The 20,924-nt window shown below is 42.4% G+C and overlaps 1 protein-coding gene across 2 annotated transcripts; it reads right to left on the bottom strand.

Annotated features, from left to right (window-relative positions):
• Positions 1–2,592: 2,592 nt before the first annotated feature.
• Positions 2,593–5,653, bottom strand: TCEAL1 (transcription elongation factor A like 1). 2 transcript variants are annotated; one of them, XM_019956105.2, is made up of 3 exons: positions 5,509–5,653; positions 5,015–5,083; positions 2,593–4,637 (listed from the first exon to the last, which is right to left on the bottom strand). In XM_019956105.2, exon 3 carries the CDS (start codon positions 4,623–4,625, stop codon positions 4,146–4,148), a length of 480 nt encoding a protein of 159 aa, XP_019811664.1. In that variant the 5' UTR covers positions 4,626–4,637; positions 5,015–5,083; positions 5,509–5,653; the 3' UTR covers positions 2,593–4,145. The 2 variants fall into 2 exon arrangements, with proteins under 2 accessions (XP_019811664.1, XP_019811663.1); XM_019956104.2 differs by lacking the exon at positions 5,015–5,083 and having other exon boundaries at positions 5,509–5,652.
• Positions 5,654–20,924: the final 15,271 nt, after the last annotated feature.

The following is a 20,924-nucleotide window of genomic DNA, read 5'->3' as shown; positions in this document are numbered from 1 at the left end:
TGAATTCAGTAGAATCTCACTCTGAAACATGTATATTTATAGTAAAGGATAGAAGGATATTCAATCAGATTCTTGCTTACTATGCACTGAGTGTGTGTGTGCTCAGTCATTTCAGTCCTGTCCTGCTCTGTGTGACCCCACGGACTGTAGCCCACCAGGCTCCTCTGTCCATGGGATTCTCCAGGCAAGAATACTGGAGTGGGTTTCCATGCCCTCCTCCAGGGGATCTTCCCCACCCAGAGATCAAACCTGTGTCTCCTGCACTGCAGGCAGATTCTTTAACCGCTGAGTTTCTGGGATGCACTGCATACCACAAGCCAAAATCCCTATTTCCATATCTAACTGCCTATTGGACATTTCCACCTGGAAAAAGATAATAGTGTGGAAACTCACCCAAATGCACAAACCAACAAGGACAGCATACTTAGCAAATCCAAATAAATTATTCCCTAAGCCCCAGAAAGCTGCAATCTAAATTGGAGGCAGACTGGGGAGAATACAGAATTTGATTCAGATAAATCTGAGAACACACAGTCTACCTCTTATTTATCTGTATAATCTTCCTCATTTGTAAAAATAATTGTATTTCTGAATGGGAAAGGGAGCAGTCTCTGGGCATTTTGCAAGAACCCTGAACCTGATCCCTCTATGCTTCCTCACCAGAGGGGCTCCCACTCCCAGGCATTGTGGGCATCCTGCTTAGTACACAGCTCTCTCCAGGGTCCTGGACCCTCAATGGTTTGTGCTCTGGAGTTGGCGGCTGGTAGCTTCTTGGACATGTGACAGGGATGTGAGCCCTCTGTGTGAGCAGGGAAGTGGTGAGAGGCCCAGACAACCAGGCTCTGGATGCTGCTGACCCTCCACCATCAACACCTCCAAAATGTTTTCACACCAACCCACAGCCTGACTGCCCTGACCCCTGGTACTGCAGTGCATAGGGGTGTTCACACAGGAGTGACACCTCTTTTCTCCTGAGCTGTCAGACCACAGGCCTTTGAAGCTCCCTTTACCTGGGGGCACCTGTACCTCTGGGCCTGGGCTGACGCAAACATCAGAAGCGCCGCACCAGCACACACAGACCTAAAGTCACCATAGAACCACCCAAACAGGCCAGGGCACATCTGAGGCCCTTCCGGGAATCTGAGCAAGGTGAGTGGGAGAGGGATGGGTGAGGTCTTGTCTGAGGTCTAATTCCATTTTGGGATGGGGGGCGGGTACTTCACTGGACTCTGACAGAAGGGGCAGGCCCTTCTGCTTCAGCCCTAAGTTACCTGGTTAGGCCCAGGCCAGACACCTGTTTGCTCAAGTATCCCAACCAGTGTTTCCAGTTGGGAATCCTTGGGCTTATCTCCTCCCCTATAGAAGATTCCTCTAAAGAGGGAGGGAGAAGGAAGGAGAGGCAAAGTGCTCTGACCTGCAATGGGGACAGTCGTTGTCTTCCAGGTATGCATGTCTAGGACAGTCTGGGCCTCAGCCTAGAAGAGTGGTGCCTGCTGCAGGCTGGAGCAGAGAAACCAATGTCAGACCACCCTGGAGAGTGGTGTGCCTTGGGGGAGCCCTTCCACATCCTGTCCAGGGAGCTAGATTCATCCTGTCATATAGAACTGGTGAATTGCTGGACTCTCATCTCACTCCAGCCAGAATCCAGCCCAATCAGCATCATCAGGCTACCATAATCTTGAGGAATGATCTGAAGACATGAAGATCCTCCAAATGGCATCACACAGTGAAAAAATTAAAAGCAAAATCAAGGGCACAGGACTGGCTTACCACTTTGAGATCTGATTACCAAAGAACTTTGAACTTATTTTTGATGTACTTTACTCATATTGTGAGGAAGTAGTGCAAGGCATTACAAAATGTCAGTCATAGAAAATACATCTTGCTGTTTTGTCAGCTCTCTTAGGTTTTTATTTATTTATACCGTATTTATTCTGTATATGGTCTTGCTTTGCTGCAAAAAAATCTAAACTTTTTGTTTATTTTTGTCTGTGCCATGCCACATGTGGGATCTTGGTTCTCCAACCAGGGATCAAATCCATGCCCCCTGCATTGCAAGCATGGAGGCTTAATTATTGGGCCACCAGGGAAGCCTCCCCCCCAAATTAAATTTTATGTAGTAAAATTGATTTTTCCTTAAAAAATAAGGAATTTTTAATTCCTTATTTAAAAATATGGTTGGACAAGGCTTTTACCTCTTTAGTTTTCTTATAATCATCTGTACTTCTATTTATGTCATAATTTATCCTTACTAAAACTAGGAATATATTGTATATACCTAGCAGTCACTTTCTAGCTTATGTGCTTATAAACAGAAAAGCAGATTTAGTGGGTCTGGGTTAGAGCCCAGGTCTCTGCTTATTTTATAGGAGAAACACTGACACCTGAAATATTTAAATTTTACCGTTAAATTTGGGGAAACAGTACCTCTCCCAGACCCTTTGGAATTGCAAGTTATACTTTCTAGAGATGTGAACACACTGAAGCTTATGTAGTTCATCAGACAGACTGGGTTCATGATTGGGTTACAATTCTGAGAAATTATTAACCACTGTCTGTGTTTCTAGAGTGAATACAGTCAATAAAACAAAATTTTAGGTTTTTACAAACAAGTTTAACACAAATCATATCTGATACAGACATATAGTAATTTAATGACTTACAAAGTATTTCTGCGTGTTTCATGTTGGTGTAGGGTGGGGCAGATGGGTAATATCCTAGCTTGAGCTTAAGTCATAATTTCCTCTTATACATACTGAGCAAGTTAGAGGAATTGGTAAGGCAAGCCTGCCAGAAGCCTCTGGGAGAGAACTCACCCTAAGACAAGTATTGGAGAATTACAACCATAGTTATCCTTGGAAATCATTTGAAAGAGGGGGGTTCCAATTCTAGGCACATAGCATTGTGTCTGGCTCACAAATTTTTCTCCAAGCCCAGGTGAACTCATGTTTGCTTCCAATGGAGAAAAGGGAGGCTTTCGGGAGAAAAGGGCTATTTTGCTAAGAATTCTATAAGACTTAAGAGGTTTTAAGCAGCACTGGAATAGTATCCACCTGGATAGGTGTAATATTAAAGCTAGAGAAGGGGCATCCTTCATATATCTTAAGAGACGGTTCATTCAGCTTTGGTCCTGAAGGGACTCTAGAGCGATCAGTAAAGCTATGCACCTGGAGAACTCTGGTACCTCAGCTGTGACGGGGGCCACGGAAGGAGCAGGATCCAGGAGAAGGGGCAGCTATAGCCAGCAGACATGGCAGTATCCAGGAAAGAGAACAGCAGGACAGAAGTATGTAGCACTTATCTGGCATCACACAGGATTTGTGAGTGCAAACAAGACCTTTGGGTACCATCCCCAGTATGTGAAGGCAATCTATAGGGGATGGGTCCAGCCTGTGCCAGTAGGGGAAAAAATATAGCTCACATGACCTTCACCTCACTTGGTTCCACCCGAGGCCCCGTAATAAATAAACCATAAATAATAAATCATCTTATTCCTATTTAAGTAGGAAAACAATACCCTTAAACAAATGTGAGTACAGTACCTGGTTTACATTTCTGTCTAAGAGATTCAGGAAAAAAACAGGGGATTTACTTTTCTTTTTTAAAGTTCTGAAAAGTATTTATTAAGTGCCACATTATGTTTATAAGCTGATTGACAAATTATTTCATTGCTTTACAATTTTTCCCATTGTATTGTCTTTTTTTGGTAACACATGTAAAATGTTCTCATCTTGAGAAAATGAGAAATTCAGATGAAGCAAAAATGAAAAAACAAACCACCTGTTATCCTACCACACAGATAGTCACTGTTAAACCTCTTTAGTATATACTTTGAGTTTTTTCTTTGCATATTAATATATAAATATACACTTTTTACAAAAATGGGATACTACATATACTTTTTGAAAATTGCTTTTTTCCACTCCACAATATATACTGTGCATCTTCCCATGCAAATGGAGAAGACATGATAGAAAGAGGATGTCTTGCAGATGGGGGTGAGACGCAATTTTATGCCAGTTACAAGAGAAATACTTCAAAGCCACACAAAAAGTTCAGATTAGGAAGACGTTGTAAGGTATGTAAGAAAAAGCAACGTTCAAGTAATAATACATCAGGCAAAACAAAATTCAAAGCTGAACACATTAAATAGGATAAGGACGGTTCCGCCTGGCCTTCCAATGCATGACCATCAGTTTGTTTCGTACTCGCTTCATCTCTTCCATCTCCTCTGCTACCTTTATCATCTCCTCGTTGCTTAAATTTCTGCCGTGTATGTCCCCTCTAAATTGCGGGCGGGAGCGGGCCAGCCTTTCCTTAAAGCTTCCCTCTTCTAGCTTGTGTTTGCCCACTCCGCAGGGAGGCTGCTCCATGGGAGGGCGCGCCTCAAAAAGGTCCTTCCTCGACAGGCGCTCCTGAGGAGGGCGCTCCTCGGACTCGAGCATCTCGGGAAGAAGCTCAGGAAGGAGTTCGTCGGGAAAGAACTCCTCCTCCGAGGACACCTCCTCCGAAGACTGCTCCTCCGGAGACGACTTTTCGGGAGACGGCTCCACAGAAGGCCGCTCTTCATCCGCCTTGGGCGAGCTCTGTGGCTGCTCCTCGGGCTCTTTGCAGGCTTTTTCCATGTTCAGGATGGTCTTTTTTTTTAAGCACGGTGATACAGAGGAGACAAGAAAGAGGCGAGTCAGAATACGCGCTGCCTGGACTAAGACCCCGCCCACGAGTTCCAATACCTGCCTCTTCCCCAGTCTGGGCCCGGGTCCGTCAAACTACGCTGACTGAGGGGCTCTCCGGCCCCCGGGAGCCCGCCGCGTCTGGCTCCCCTCTCAACCCCCGCCACCTTGTCGCCCCCTCCTTCCGAAAGCCCACCATTTTCCCGGCAGGCCTTGCCACACAGGCCTCTCCCGCAGGGACCGGGGCGGAGCGGGCCGGCGGTGCCGTGGACCCGGCTCCCTCCAGCAACCTCCCTCGCACCCCATCCCGGCCCGCTGCCCACCCCTTCCCCTATCTGGACCTCTCCCGGCGGCTGGTTCCGAGGCGGCCTCTCCTCCAGGTGCCCCGCTGTGACCTGCGGAGCTGCAGACTGTCGCCGAGACAGGGTAGGGGGCGGGGAGGAGGGAAAAACTGACACACGCCCCTTTTCTGGGCAACGGTCGCCGACCCCCCCCCGTATTCCCCTGCCCCCACCCTGCTCCATCTGAAAGCTTCGTCCTCCCCGCCCCCCCCACCCCGCCCCTACCCAGTAACGCTCGTCATTTCTATTCAGGCGGGAAGTGAAAGCGAAGGTCTGCTTAGAAACTATTTCTCAACGCCCGTGTTGTCTTCCCGGACTGGGGGATCCACTCACCTCCCCAGCCCACTCCCTAGACCACCATTTTTTGTACCGAAATGGGGGCGCGGGGGCGGGGTTTTGCAGGGAGAACGCCTGGACTCAGTGCCATCCCAACCCCAAAGGTTACTGGGCAGCACCAACACTCACACCGATTTAAGAGGGCGAAGGGGACTTACTTTCTTCTGCTTTTCCCCTCGTCCAAAGGGCGATAGGCATATGGTGTCTGGACAGGCAAAAAGGACCAGGACGAGAAGGACTTGGGCAGACACGGGCTCTGGTCACGTGAGGGCCGCGCGTCACCGCCGAGCTCAGATCCCCGGTTACCACTCTGACCGGCGGCCGCGCTGCCGCAACCAGCCGGTATTTCTTGATCCCCGACACACTAGACATCGTCACTCACCTCTCTTTTGTTTATGTGTGCCTTTTGTTGGTTACTAGAGACGGTCATCATCCAGTCTTGAGGGTTATTGCCTCTTCCTCTCTGTCTCTTTCCTTGATAACACCTCTCTCCCTCATTCTCCTGTCATCAGCTACCAAGGCCCATTATTTCCCTAACAGTTCAGATCCTGCACTGAAACCGGACTGTTTCTCTTTAATGAGTCACTATCATATGCCACCTCTTCCAGTTTTAATCCACATCCATAACTCAATCATGTCCGTTTAGGTGCTATCAAAATGACTCTCATGTCTTGTCATTTTCGTGGACAATAAGCTTTCACTTTTCCGTGACTTCAGGATTTTTTGAGTCTCTAGACCTAAATCACAAACAGAAGCGCCAGTCTAAATTAGTAATCATTCAGTTCTAGAACTCTAGAATAAAGTAAAGTTTGTAAAAAACGTGAATCTAAAAAGACTGAGTACTTTGATTTTCATAAGTCAGAATGCACATTCATGCATCTAAGTACAAATAGTTTGAAAACATTGATTATCTGAAATGGGAGCATTTTTGATAGAGAACATGGCATTATTAATGGGCTTCCCTTGTAGCTTAGTCGGTAAAGAATCTGCCTGCAGTGCGGAGATATGGGTTCAATCACTGGGTTGGGAAGATCCCCTGGCGAAGGAAATGGCAACCCACTCCAGTATCCTTGCCTGGAAAATCTTACGGACAGAGGAGCCTGGTGGGCTGCAGTCCATGGGGTTCCAAAGAGTCGGGCACGACTGAACGACTTAACACTATGGCATTACTATATATATATGTATGTATTTGCATATTGTATATATGTACTCTACATATATATACAATTCAGTAATTATAATAGAAGTAAGAATTTGCTGGAACTCAAAAGATTCAGCACAGAGGACATTCATATTGAACTATGCAATAATTCTGTGGACTGCACACAGTAGCAGGATTAAAATCATGCTAACACAGTTATTACAAGCATATGTTTTTGGATCTAATGATGTTTTATGATATTCAACTTCATACCTGCGTCTCACACCAACCTAGATGCCACTTTATCATGCAGATGCCCTTTCTTCCAGAGAGCAGACTATACCTCTCCTCGCTGTATTTTACACTTTCAGGGTAGGTTACCATTACACCTGTGAGGATCCTAGGTGGTCTAGTAAGTTTCCAAACAGAAGTTCATATGTGGAATTCCCCATTTTAAGAGCTTTTAGTCACTTTTCTTGAACATCTAATTTACTTTGTGTTGAGAAGCATCAAAACAGCTAAATATTAATGTACCTTTATATCCTTTCCATAACTGTTTTACTTTTCTATTTTTTTATGTCTTAAAAAAAATGGCAACCCAACTGATTCTTTTTTTAATTTTTAAAAATGTATTTATTTTTCTAGTATTTTTGACTGCACTGGGTCTTCGTTATTTCGAGCGGGGGCTACTCTCTAGTTGCGGTATGAGGGCTTCTCATTGCGGTGACTTCTCTTGCTGCAGAACATGGGTTCTAAAGCACATGGGCTTAGTCACTCCATGGCATGTGGAATCTTCCCAGACTAGGGATTGAACCTGTGTCCTGTGCATTGGCAGGCAAATTCTTAACCACTGGACCACCAGGGAAGTCCCAATATATGTCTTTTAAACCAAGTTTCAATATACCTTGTTTATTCTTTTTTTGCCAGGTCACACAGCTTTCAGGATCTTAGTTCCTGGACCAGGGATCCAACCCACAGACTAGGGATCTTCTCCCTACAGTGGAAGCCTAGATTTTTAACCACTGAACCACCAGAGAAGTCCCTTTATCCATTTCACCAAGATTTGACTTCATCATTTGTATGGTTTCTTTCCAAGGGGAACCCCATTCATTTATTCTTTTATCTTTTTTTCCCTTACATCCTGTGATGGCGAACTCACTACCTTAAAAGACACCCCACTGAAATTTCAGACAGTTCTAATCATTCAGTGTACCCCCTATTCCCCCCTCTTTGAGCTGAAATGTGCCTTCCTGTAATTTACACACATTGGTCCTGGTTCTCTCTTCTGGAGTGTTACAAAAGAAGTGTGTGCATGTGTGCTAAGTTGTTTCAGTCATGTCCAACTCTTTGCAACCCCATGGACTGTAGCCTACAAGGCTTCTCTGTCCACAGGATTTCCCAGGCAAGAATACTGGAGTGGGTTGCCATGCCCTCCTCCAGGGGGTCTTCCCCACCCAGGAATCTAACCTGAGTCTCTTACATCTCCTGTACTTGCAGGTGGGTTCTTTACCACTAGCGCCACCTGAGAAGTCCGCAAAAACGTATAAAATAACAAACGTGCCATTTACCCTTGACAGCCTAACTCTGGCAAAGTTAACATTCTGCTTCTTTCCCCTGCCCACCTGTGAGACACTGTGCGATATTCTCGAGTTTTCTGTGACTCTACTTCCTCATCTGCAAAATTGGAGACAATTAGTACCTACCTCATAGGACTGGTAAGAGGAATCAATGAGTCAGTATATGTAAAGGACCTGGAGTAGTGCCCAGCAGATAGAAAGCGTTCTATAAGTATTAACTGTAATAATAGTAACTAATGATAGTATGATAATACTAATAATACTACTAATTATCATCCTTTTTTATTAACATTAATTGAACATGTGTGCCAGGCATTGCACTAAGCACTGTCACATATGCTATCTCATTTAATCTTTAAACAATTATGTTCTCATTGTTTTTTGGTTCAGTTTAATTTCCCAAGGTATTTTGGCTCATTCTAATGTGATATATTTGTTCAAAGTCACTCACCATCCTACATGCTCCTGAATTTATAAATGTCTGAAAATACTGAATTTCCTTCCTTGTGTAGCATGGAAGGATTTGGCCACATCCTTCATTCTAGAATAGCTGAGTTATATCTACAGATGCATCCTAAGATCGTACTAGATTTCGTGGATGCCATATCACACAGTTGAATCCATTTTAAGTTACAATCAGCTGAGAACCCCCCAATCCCTATTAACGCACTTCTGTAAATCAGTTTAGATTTTCTTTTAAAGAGATTATTTATTTACTTAGTTTTAACTGACCAGGGTCTTCATTGTTGCATGTCGGCTTTTTCTAATTGCAGTGATTTCGGGCCATTCTTTGCTGCAGTGTGCAGGCTTCTCATTGTGGTGGCTTCTCCTGTTGTCAAGTGGAAGCTCTCGGCATGTGGGCTTCAGTAGTTGTGGTGCACAGGCTTAGTGGCTCTGTGGCATGTGGAATCTTCCCGGACCAGGCATCAAACCCATGTTCCCTGCATTGGAAGGCAGATTCTTTATCCACTGTGCCACCAGTCTATAAGTTTAGTTTAACCCAAGTGCAGAAGCTTGTATTTTTCTGGGTTAAATGTCTGTGAGACTCACTTCCTCATTCTTTGAATCCAGATTCAGTACATTAGCTACAAAATATTAGTTTATAGCACACTATTAGTACAAAATGGGATGATAACTTCAGCAAGCTCAGGAAAGATCTAAGGGAGATCCTCAGCAAAGAGCTCTGACTTCTAATGAAAAAAAATAAATTCCTTTTCCCTTTGGGTGTGGCAGCCAGGAGTATGCCCTGCCAGACCAACCCCCCTCCTTTCCTTTCTTAGGGTGGATTTACCTTCTGCTGCTGTGACTCAGACAATAAAGAATCCACCTGCAATGTGGGAGACCTGGGTTCAATCCCTGGGTCAGGAAGATCCCCTGGAGAAGGGAATGGCAACCCACTCTAGTCTTGCCTGGAGAGCTGATAGAAGCTAATGGTTGCCTCTGAAATCTCCCAAACCAATGTAAATTAACCCTTAATGAGAACTTGGTAAACATGGAGGGCAGACAGGGAGGTATGAGGAATTAGAACCAGAAAGAAGGAATGAAGACAGTGTCTTTGTATTGGCTCTAAGTCTCTTCCTGACAGTAGATAATTTGGGGTTCCTTTGAGAGGATAAGATGAAGAGGGTTCTGCCATGGTGACAACCGTTTGGTACAAAGGAATGTGGTCTGCTACTTGGCGTATATGGGGGGAGGGAAGGTGATGATGATGAAATAATTCTTCCCATGGATTTGATTTGATACTGCTGATTTAGGGTCCCGTAAGAGTTTAGTCTAAGGAACTCCGTTTTGAAAGTGAGATGCCTCAGGTTCTGGGAGGTTACAAATTGTTCCCATGGAAACAGATAATAGTGAGTAGCAGTGGTTCAGTCACTCAATCATTTCGTGTTTGACTCTTTTGTGACCACATGGCCTGTAGTCCTCCAGGCTCCTCTGTGCATGGGATTCTTCAGGCAAGAATACTGGAGTGGATTGCCATTTCCTTCTCCAGGAGATCTTTCTGACCCAGGGACCCGTCTCCTGCATTTCAGGTGAATTCTTTACCATTGAGCCACCAAGAAAGCCCAGTGAGTGGCAGAGATGGGATTTAAACCCTGGTAATGTGACATGAGACACTGAACCTTTAACAACTTTGTAAAACTGCTACTGAGCAGTGGGCTGTAGCCATTTTTACTGTCAGTCAAGGTGGACAGTAGAGGCCTTTTCAGGGAGCAGGAGCTGAAGGTCCCAGAAGGCAGGCAGAGCAGCCATGCAGGCCAATGGGGAAGACTGTCAGCCCCTGCCAGCTGCTGCCATGACAACAGTCTCCAGGGGCGTGGCCTTTCTCTGGGAGCTCTGAGGAAGCCCAGGGTAGGTCTCTGGTTCAGGGATTCCTGCCCCCTGGTGAGACTGCACTTGTGTGGCAGATACAGAGTCCCCCTCACCCTTGCCTGCAGAGCCCCTCTCCAGCACAGACTCCATGGAGGTCTGGTTTGCCTTTGCAGGGCCCATCTGTCTGGAGATGGTCTTGAGGAATTCTGCTCTCTCCAGCCCAGAGGTTCCCCCTGCTGCTACCGCCTCTGCATTCCTTCCTAATGACACCCGTGTCAGTACTTGGATCTCCAGACTTGCTTCCTGGGACTGTAGCAGGCCCCATCCAGCCTGGGGCTCCCAGGCCTGCCTCCCCTACTCCCGCCCCAGGGGGAATAGCCAGGTGGGAAGTGCAGTGACAGGAGCCCCCTCTCTTCTGCTTCTGGCCTCATCCTAACTGAACCAGGACACACATACACACACACGCCCACACACACACTGCAGATGTCCAGAGAAATGAGGAAGGGACACACACACACACACACCCTTGCAGATGCCCAGAGAAAGAAGGAAGGGACTCTGAAGAAAGGTGGGGTGGCACCTCAGTTTTCTGGGAGACACTCATGGGGAGGGAAGGCAGGTGCAGACCTGGACTGAAGGACGCAGTAGCGGGCTCTTGGCTGGGCAGGGCTTGGGCTGTCACTGGCTGAAGGGCTGTGGAGGCTGGCTGCCTTCTACCCTTCTCCATGCCTTTGTGTCCTCCTCCTTCTCCCTGAAACGTGGGCTCAGGGGCTGTGGTAGAACAGTGAACATGGTCCCTTCCAGATCAGGATGCTCTGAGTCCACACTGTCCACCAGAGTGGAGTGGGAAGGGGTCTTTCTTAGGAACACCATTTGGCCTGACTGGGGGGCCTTTCCAGACCCTGAGTCTAGGAAAGACTGCTGCCTTTCCCAGAATCCAGATGAACTTAGAGCACAGAACTCTTCCCTCCTGAGCCCCAGCATTCTCACAGCCTTACTCACTCTTGGCGTCTTGAACTCTCAAGAGGGTCCAAATCAACCCTAGTTTTTTGAGGTCTGGGTGATAGAGGTAGGGACAGAGGCATGGTAGGCTATGTAATTTGTGGCGCCCAGTGTAAAATGACAATACAAGTCCATTTGTTCAAAAAGTAAGGAAGAAAGTGCTATTAAAAGTATTAAAATATAAAGCTTTTCCCCTGTGGTCCCTCTTTTGACGTTTTTTAAATAGACTTCGTTTTTTTAGAAGTTTTTGATTTACAGAGAAATTAAGAAGATACTATAGAGAATTCCCAAATACTCTGTACCAAGGAGCATCTTGTGCTTAGTTACTCAGTGGTGTCTGACTCTTTCTGACCCATGGAATGTAGCCCACCAGTCTCCTCTGTCCATGGGATTCTCCAGGCAAGAATACTGGAGTGGGTGGCCATTTCCTTCTCCAGGGGATCTTCCCGACCCAGGGATTGGACCCAGGTCTCCCACATTGCAGGAGGATTCTTTACCGACTGAGCCACCAGGGAAGCCACTTTATACATTAATATAATACATTTGTTGTAATTAATGAACCAGCATTGATACATTGTCATTAACTAAAGTCTTGCCTGGAGAATCCCAGGGATGGTGGGGCCTGGTGGGCTGCCGTCTATGGGGTCGCACCGAGTCGGACACGACTGAAGCGACTTAGCAGCAGCATACTTTATTCAAAGTTAGTTACTTTTTTTTTTTTTTTTTTAGATAATGCCCCTTTTTACTCCTGGATCCTATCCAGAATACTTTGAGTTGTCATGTTCTTAGGCTCCTCTTAGCTGTGACAGTTTCTCAGACTTTTACTGACTTTGATGATTTTTATAAGTATGAGCCAGGTATTTGTAGAACGACTGTCCATTTGAGATTTGTCTCATGTATTTCTCTTGGTTAAACTGGGATTATGGGTGTGGAGAGGAAGATCACAGGATAAAGTGCCATTTCATCACATCATATCATAGCTACATGCTATTGATATCATGATCATTGATGTTGACCTTGACATTGTGCTTTTTATTTATTATTTAATGTTATTCCAAGTAAAGTTGAAAATTTTAACTATTACCATAAATTTTATAGTCTGTATTCTACAATATCATTGTTAAATGCAAATACATGAGTGCTTGACTCATATTCAAAATCACCAAAATTGCATAATTCACATTTTGTAGCTCATACATGCATATTTATTTACTTCTTAACAGAACAGTGGAAATGTTGCACAAAACTCACTCAACTGTTTTTATGTTACTTTTTGGTACACGCACATGTGCACATTCTACACATGTAAAATGGAATTGCAACTGCTGGTCTATCTTTTCTTTGTCATCATTTTTAACAGTAAGTGGTTGGCAAATACAAGGAGGTAACATATGTCCTTGATGGCTCAGTGGGTTAGGAATCTGCCTGCAATGCAGGAGCCACAGGAGATGCGCGTTCAGTCCCTGGGTCAGGAAGATCCCCTGGTGGGGGAAATGGCAACCCACTCCAGTATTCTTGCCTGGAGAATCCCATAGACAGAGGAGCCTGGAGGCTACAGTCCAAAGGGTGGCAAAGAGTCAGACACGACTGAGCACTAAGCACAGACGCACAATGTATGTCAGAAAGGATATGGTTGGATTTCTTGGTCATTTGTGTTTCTTGGAATGGGACTATGTGTTAAAAGTAAGTTCTGGGTGGAATCAAGAGGGTGGCCTCTCCAGGCTCTCAGCAGTCATAAAAGTAACCAGATTACCAGCTTCTTGCTTTGAGTCTTGCTAAGCTCCCATTCAAGGCTCCATTGGAATTTGGTGTTCATGGGGCGCAGGGAATGCAACATGCAAACTGAACAGCAAGAATGACAGACACACATATTGTGTATTTCCTCTCCTATCCTTTTGCCAATACTATGCTGTCTTGGTTACTACAGCTTTATAGGAAAGCTCAAAGTCAGTTATTGCCAGTCTTCTGATATTCTTTTTCAAGGTTGCTTTGACTGCTACAGATTCTGTGCATTTGCTTACAGATTTTAGGATCAGCCTGTCAATTTTCACACATACACAAAAGCCAGCTGGGAACTTAATTGGAATTATACTGAGTATACAGATCTGGGGAGAATTGCCACTTTGACAGTATTGAGTTCTCTGAAACATGAACATGGTATACTTTGTCATTTGTTAGGTCTTCTGTGATTACTCTCAGCAGTATATTGTAGTTTTCAGTGTATAAGTCTTCATGTATTTCCTAAAATTTATCCCTACTGACCACTCTTTTTGATATACTATCGCAAATGGTATTTAAGTTTTTCATCTTCTAATTGACTGTTTCCAGTATTTAAGATATATGCTTGATTCATATATAGCTACCTTTTATCCTGAGATGGTTGCCAAAATGCAGAGACAGTTTGGAGGAAATAGAAAAATGGCTTTATCTTTGCCTGGCAAAGGGGAATACACAGCAGGCTAGTGCCTCAAGAACTATGTCCCCTCTCTCTAGGGAACTGGAGAGATTTTTATATTCCAATGAAAGTCTTGCTTTTTTTTTTTTTTTCTTTGCAAAGTTTCAAAACAGCCACAGCTGGTACCAGGCAACTCAGCAAGTGTTTTTGTTTTACAGTTTGGTAAAATAAACTGAAATTTTACTGTTACAGTAAAAACCAAAAATTTACTGTTTGATCTGGTGTCCCTGAAGTTATTGACCTGGGACCTTCTTTCTGAAATGCAGAATGCACAACAGGGTGTTGGAGGAGGAGAATGCCATGTGTAGAGTATAATCTATATGGACTCAGAGAGTAGTTAGCTTTGTGAAGGACAAGTCTAGCTGCAAATGTTTGTTAGTAGTAATAGCTAAGGAATAACCAAGATTGTTTAACACTTGCAGGCCTGTTTGGCTAGTATGTGCTGAGGACTGTTCACTCATTTCTGTTCTTGCTGCAACAAGACCATGCTAAATTCACTTATTAGTTCTAATAACTTTATATAGATTCTTGGCTTGGTGATTTAGTTGCTAAGTTGTGTCCAACTCTTGTGACCCCATGGACTGTAGCCTGCCAGGCTCCTCTGTCCATGGGATTTCCCAGGCAAGAATACTAGAGTGGATTGTCATTTCCTTCTCCAGGGGATCTTCCTGACCCAGGAATCGAACCCAGGTCTCCTGCATTGCAGGCAGATTTTTTACCAACTGAGTTACAAGGGAAGTCCAATATAGATTCTTAGGGCATTCTATATACATACTCATAATATTCCTGCAAATAAAGACAGTTTTACTTCCTTCCCCATCTACACACTTTTTCCCCTGGCCTTAATTGAACTAATTAAGATTTCCAGTACATTGTTGAATTGTTCTTGCTGTTATTTAGTTGCTAAGTCATGTCCAACTCTTTGGGGCCCCATGGACTGGAGCCCACCAGGCTCTTCTGTCCGTGGGATTTCTCAGACAAGAATGTTGGAGTGGATTGCCATTTCCTTCTCCAGGGGATCTTCCTGACCCAGGGATCGAACCTGCAACTCTTGCTTGGCAAGGGTATTCTTTACCACTGAACTACCAGGGAAGCCCCACATTGTTGAATAGCAGTGGTGAAAACAGGCATCCTTGCATTGTTCCTTTAATAGGAGGAAGGTGTTCAGTCTTTCACTATTAAGTATAATGTCAGCTGTAGTTTTTTCATAGATGACTTATTTCAGGCTGAGGAAATTCCTTTCTAGTCAGAATTTCCTAAGAAATTTTATCGTAAGTGGGTACTGTCTTGGATCAAATGCCTTTTTTATATCTGTTTAAATGTAATAATTTTTCTCCTGTATCCTGTTAGTATGTTGAATTATATTGTCATGACCAAGCTCATGATAAAGCTCATTTATTATACTTCTTATATATAGCTGAGTTCAATTTGCCAACATTTTTTAAAGAATTTTTGCATTTATGTTCATGAAGTATATTGGTCTTAGATTTTGTGTAATGTTTTTGTTTAGTATCAGAGTAATTCTAGCCTCATTATGTAAGAAGAGACCTCTTTCTCTAATTTTTGAAGGAGTCTGTAAAATTCATATTATTTCATCCTTGAATGTTTGATAGAATTCACTAGTGAAGACATCTGGGCCTGGAGTTTTCCTGTAAGTTTTTAATAACAAATTATTTTTTTTAATAGATACAGGGAGTGGCATGCTGTAGCTGGCTTGTACTAGCTAATTGAAAACTGATTGCTTTCATCTCTTAAATCTTCATTCAGTGATGTCACATTGATAGCTTGAAATTGGCCATGGTTTACACCATAGAAGCTAGATATGCTTATAAATTAAGGACTTTATTTTCTTCTAGAGACCTGATGGTTAAAATCCATTCTTCTCTTCAGGTCTTCAATGTTTTAAAGTTTTTATTTATTTATTTTTGGTTGTGCTGGGTCTTTGTTGCTGCTCTCGGGCTTTCTTTAATTTGCCGCAAGTGGGTGCTATTCTTGGTGGCTTCTCATTGAGGTAGCTTCTCTTGTTGCACAGCACGGGCTGTAGGTGCAAGCGGGCTTCAGTAGTTGCAGCACAGGGGCTCAGTAATTGTGGCTCACAGGCTCTAGAGCACTGGCTCAGTAGTTGTGGCACATTGGGCTTAGTTGCTCCATGACATGTGGGAACCTCCCAGACCAGGGATCGAACCCATGACCCGTGCACTGGCAGGCAGATTCTCAACCACTAAACCGCCAGGGAAGCCCCTTCAATTTCTTTTTGAGTGACTTTGGCAATTTGTATCTTTCTGGGAATTTGACAATTTTATGTATGTCATTGAGTTTATTGATATAATTGTTACTCATAATATTTCCCTTACTATCCTTAAAATGTCTGGAGTATCTGTAATGATGGCCTCTTTCATTCTTTTTTTTTTTTAATTTATTATTATTTTTTTATTGAAGGATAATTGCTTTACAGAATTTTGTTGTTTTCTGTCAAACCTCGACATGAATCAGCCATAGGTATACATATATCCCCTCCCTTTTGAACCTCCCTCTCATTTCCCTCCCCATCCCACCCCTCTAGGTTGATACAGAGCCCCTGTTTGAGTTTTCTGAGCCATACGGCAAATTCCAATTGGCTATCTATTTTACACATGGTAATATAAGTTTCCATGTTACTCTTTCCATACATTTCACCCTCTCCTCTCCTCTCCTCATGTCCATAAGTCTATTCTCTATGTCTGTTTCTCCATTGCTGCCCTGTAAATAAATTCTTCAGTACCATTTTTATGGATTCTGTATATATGTGTTAGAATACGATATTTATCTTTCTCTTTCTGACTTACTTCACTCTGTATAGGTTCTAGGTTCATCCACCTCATTAAAACTGACTCAAATCTGTTCCTTTTTATGGCTAAGTAGTATTCCATTGTGTCTCTGAATCAGACTTCTTTATCCATTCATCTGTTGATGGACGTCTAGGTTGCTTCCATGTTCTAGCTATTGTAAACAGTGCTGCAATGAAAAATGGGGTACACATGTCTTTTGCAATTTTGGTATCCTTGGGGTATATGCCTAGGAGTGGGATTGCTGAGTCATATGGTGGTTTTATTCCTAGTTTTTAAAGGAATCTCCATACCCTCTTCCATAGTGGCTGTATCAATTTACATTCCACATTCTTTTTTAAAAACAGTTTTATTGAGGTATTATTCACATATCATACAATTGAAAGTGTACATTTCAGTGGTTCTTAGTATATTTGCAAATATGTGCAACCATCACCACAGTCAATATTAGAACATTTTCATCATCTCAGAACAAAAGTCCATACACTTTAGCTATCACCCATCAGCCCCCTCATTCTCCCCAAACCTAGGAAACCACTCTTCTACTTCATGTTTATATGGATATACCTATTCTAGACCTTTCGTATGAATGGAGTCACATAATATGTGTCTTTTGTGACTGACTTCTTTCACTTAGCAGAATGTTTTCAAGGTCCATAAATGTAGCATGTATCAGTACTTTATTGTTTTTTATAGCCAAATAATATTCATCATCTGGATATACCATACTTTAAAATCCATCCATCAAGTAATGGACATTTGGATTGTTTTTGCCTTTTAGCTATTATGAATAATGTTGCTTTAAACATTCATATACAAATTTTTGTGTGGACATATATGTTTTTGTTTCTCTTGGGTGTATAACTAGGCATGGAATTACTGCATCATATGGTAGCTCTGTGTTGTGTATTTAGAGTCATCTTGCTGCAGTCCATGGGGTCACAAAGAGTCAGACACGACTGAGCAACTAAACTGAACTGAACTGTCAGTGTCTACAGAGATGTTCATAGGGATTCTGATAAGGAGTGCATTTAATCTGTAAATCAAGTGGGGATTATTGTCATTTTAACAATATTAAGTCTTCTGATCCATGGAGATGAGATGTTTTTCCATGTTTAGAGCTTTAATTTCTTTCAACCATGTTCTTAAATTCTTTTTTTTTTTTTTTTCCTTTTGGTTGCACTGGATCTTGGTTAGCTCATGGGCTTTTTCTAGTTGCAGGGAGCATGGGATACTCTTTACTGTTGTGCACAGGCTTCTTATGGTGGCTTCTCTTATTGCAGAGAACAGGCTCTAGGCATACAGACTTTAGGAGTTTTAGCACACAGGCTCAGTAGTTATGGCGCACAGTCTTAGTTACTCCATGGCATGTGGAATGTTGCCAGATCAGGGACTGAACCTCTGTCCCCTGCATTGGCAGGTGGATTATTTTCCACTATACCACCAGGGAAGTCCTGTTCTTAATCTTTTTAATGTATAGTTCTTACACTTTTGTTAAATTTATCACCAGGTATTTTATTTTTTGATGCTACTGTAAATGGAGTTGCTTTCTTATTGTCACTTTTTTGGGATTGTTCATTGCAAGTATATAGAAATACAGTTGATTTTTATATATTGAAATTGTATTCTGCCACCTTGTTGAACACATTTATTAGTTTTAATAGTTTTTTAGTGGAGAAGGAAATGGCAACCCACTCCAGTATTCTTGCATGGAGAATCCCAGGGACGGAGGAGCCTGGTGGGCTGCCGTCTATGCGGTCGCACAGAGTCGGACATGACTGATGCAACTTAGCAGCAGCAGCAGCAGTTTTTTAGTGGATCCTTCAGGATTTTCTATATAAAATCATGTCATCTGTGAATAAAAATAGTTTTACTTCTAGCCTTTCCAATCTGGATGCCTTTTCTTTCTTTTTCTTTCTTTTTCTTGCCTGTCATAACTAGAACCTCTAGCACAATGATGAATTGAGGTGGAAAGAGCAGACATCCTTGTATTGTTCCTAATCTTAAGGGGAAAACATCCAGTCTTTCACCATTAAGTATGTTAGCTATGCATTTTTTGTATATGCCATTTGCCGGGTTGAGGAAATTGTCTGCTATTTCTAGTGTGTTGTGTGTTTTATCACCAAAGATGTTTGATTTTTTAAAATACCTTTTTTGCACCTTTTCAGATTATCATGTGGTTTTTGTGGGGTCTTTTGTTTGTTTATTCATTTTATTTTTGGCTGCACTGCATCTTCTTTGCAGGACATAGGCTTTCTCTAGTTGCAACAAGGCGGGGGCTACTCTTTGTTGCGGTGTGTGGGCTGCTCATTATGGTGACTTGTGAGGTGTGCAGGCTTCAGTAGTTGCAGCACTGAGGCTCAGCAGTCTCAGCTCGTGAGCTTAGTTGCCCCACAGCATGTGGGATCTTAGTTTCTGGACCAGAGATTGAACCCGTGTCCCCTGCATTGACAGGTGGACTTTTAACCACTGGACCATCAGGGAAGTCCCTGTGTTTTATTCTATTGCTATGGCATTTTACATTGGTTAAATTTTGGATGTTAAGCCAACCTCACACTCCTGGGTTTCCCTTGTGGCTCAGATGGTAAAGAACCCGCCTGCAATGCAGGAGACCTGGGTTTGATCCCTGGGTTGGGAAGATCCCCTGGAAAAGGGAAAGGCTACTGACTCTAGTATTCTGGCCTGGAGAATTCCATGGACTGTATAGTCCATGGGGTCACAAATAGTTGGACACGACTGAGGGACTTTCACTTTTCACACTCCTGGAATAGATCCCACTGGCTCACCATGTATAGTTCTTTTTATATGTTGCTGAATTCACTTTTTGGTATTTTTGTGGTGGATTTTTGCATCCATATTTATACAAGATATTAATCTGTAGTTTTCTTTTCATGTGGTGTCTTTGTATGGTTTTGATAACAGGATAATACTGACCTCACAGAATGAGTGAGGAAGTATTCTCTCCTCTTGTATTTTTAAGAAAAATTTGTGAAAGAGTAGTAGTAATTCTTCTTTATATGTTTGGCATAATTTACCAGTGCAGCAATCTGGGCCTAGATTTTTCCTTTTGGAAAAGTCTAGCTTTTTGTTTACTAATTAATTCTCTTTACTTTTTATAGGTATGTTCATATTTCCCATTTTGTCAGTTTTGGTAGTTTGTGTCTTTTTAGGAATTTGTTCATTTCATCTAAGTTATCTAATGCATTGGCATACAGTTATTCTTAGTATTCCTTCATAATCCTTCTATTTCTGTAAAGTCAGTAGTAATGTCCTGTCTTTCATTTCTGACTCTAGTAGTTTGAGTTTTCTTTATTTTCAGTCTATAGGTTTGTCAATTTTGTTGATATTTACAGAGAACCAGCTTTTAGTTTTATTGATTTTCTCTGCTATTTTTCTATTCTCTGTTTCAGTAGTTTCTGTCTGGTCTTTTACTTCCTTGCTTCTGTTTGCTTTAGGTTTAGTTTGCTCTGTTTTCTGAGGTCTTACGGTAAAAGGTTAGGTTATTGATTTGAGATCCTTCTTTTTTTAATATAGGCATTTATTGCAACACATGTACTTCTAAGCCTTGCTTTAGCTGCATCCCATAAGTTTTGGTATATTGTATCTTCATTTTCATTCATTTCAATATAACTTAATTTCCTTTTTTTATTTCTTCTTTGATCTATTGGTTATTTAGGAGCATGCTGTTTGATCTCCATGAATTTGTGATTTCCCAAATTTCTTTCTGTTTCTGTTTTCTACTTTCCATGTTAGCAGAAAGTACACTTAATAGTATTTCTAATCTTTCAAGTTTATCATGGTTGATGATAAATATATCATGTGGTCAACTATCACATGTCAACTAGCATGTGGTCTATTCTGGAGTATATTCCATGTGTACTTGAGAAGAATCCTATTATTGTTGGGTGGAGAGTTCTATAGATGTCTATTAGTTCTAGTTGGTTTATAATGTTGTTCAAGTTTCTATTTTTTGTTGGTCTGCTGCTTTGGTGTTCTATACATTATTAAATATTGAAAATCTCCAGCTATTGTTGAACTGTCTACTTTCCATTTATTTTTATAAATTCTTCTTCATGTATGCTAATGTTCTCTTATTAGGTGCATATATGTTTATAACTGTTACATCTTTCTGATAGATTGACCCTTGTATCATTATAAAATGTCTCTGTCTTTACTAACATTTTGTGTTAAAGTCTATTTTGTCTGATATTATTATAGTCACGTCAACTTTCTTATGGTTGCTGCTTGTATATCATTTTTATCC

This window comes from Bos indicus, chromosome X (genome assembly GCF_029378745.1).
Source record: "Bos indicus isolate NIAB-ARS_2022 breed Sahiwal x Tharparkar chromosome X, NIAB-ARS_B.indTharparkar_mat_pri_1.0, whole genome shotgun sequence".
NCBI lineage: Eukaryota > Metazoa > Chordata > Mammalia > Artiodactyla > Bovidae > Bos > Bos indicus.
The sequence above is the reverse complement of the archived record's forward strand: the minus strand, read 5'-3'. Positions and strand labels throughout refer to the sequence as shown.

Bases quoted from the DNA above. Each gene is read 5' to 3' on its own strand.
- TCEAL1 (XM_019956105.2), bottom strand. From the start codon at position 4,625: ATGGAAAAAGCCTGCAAAGAGCCCGAGGAGCAGCCACAGAGCTCGCCC.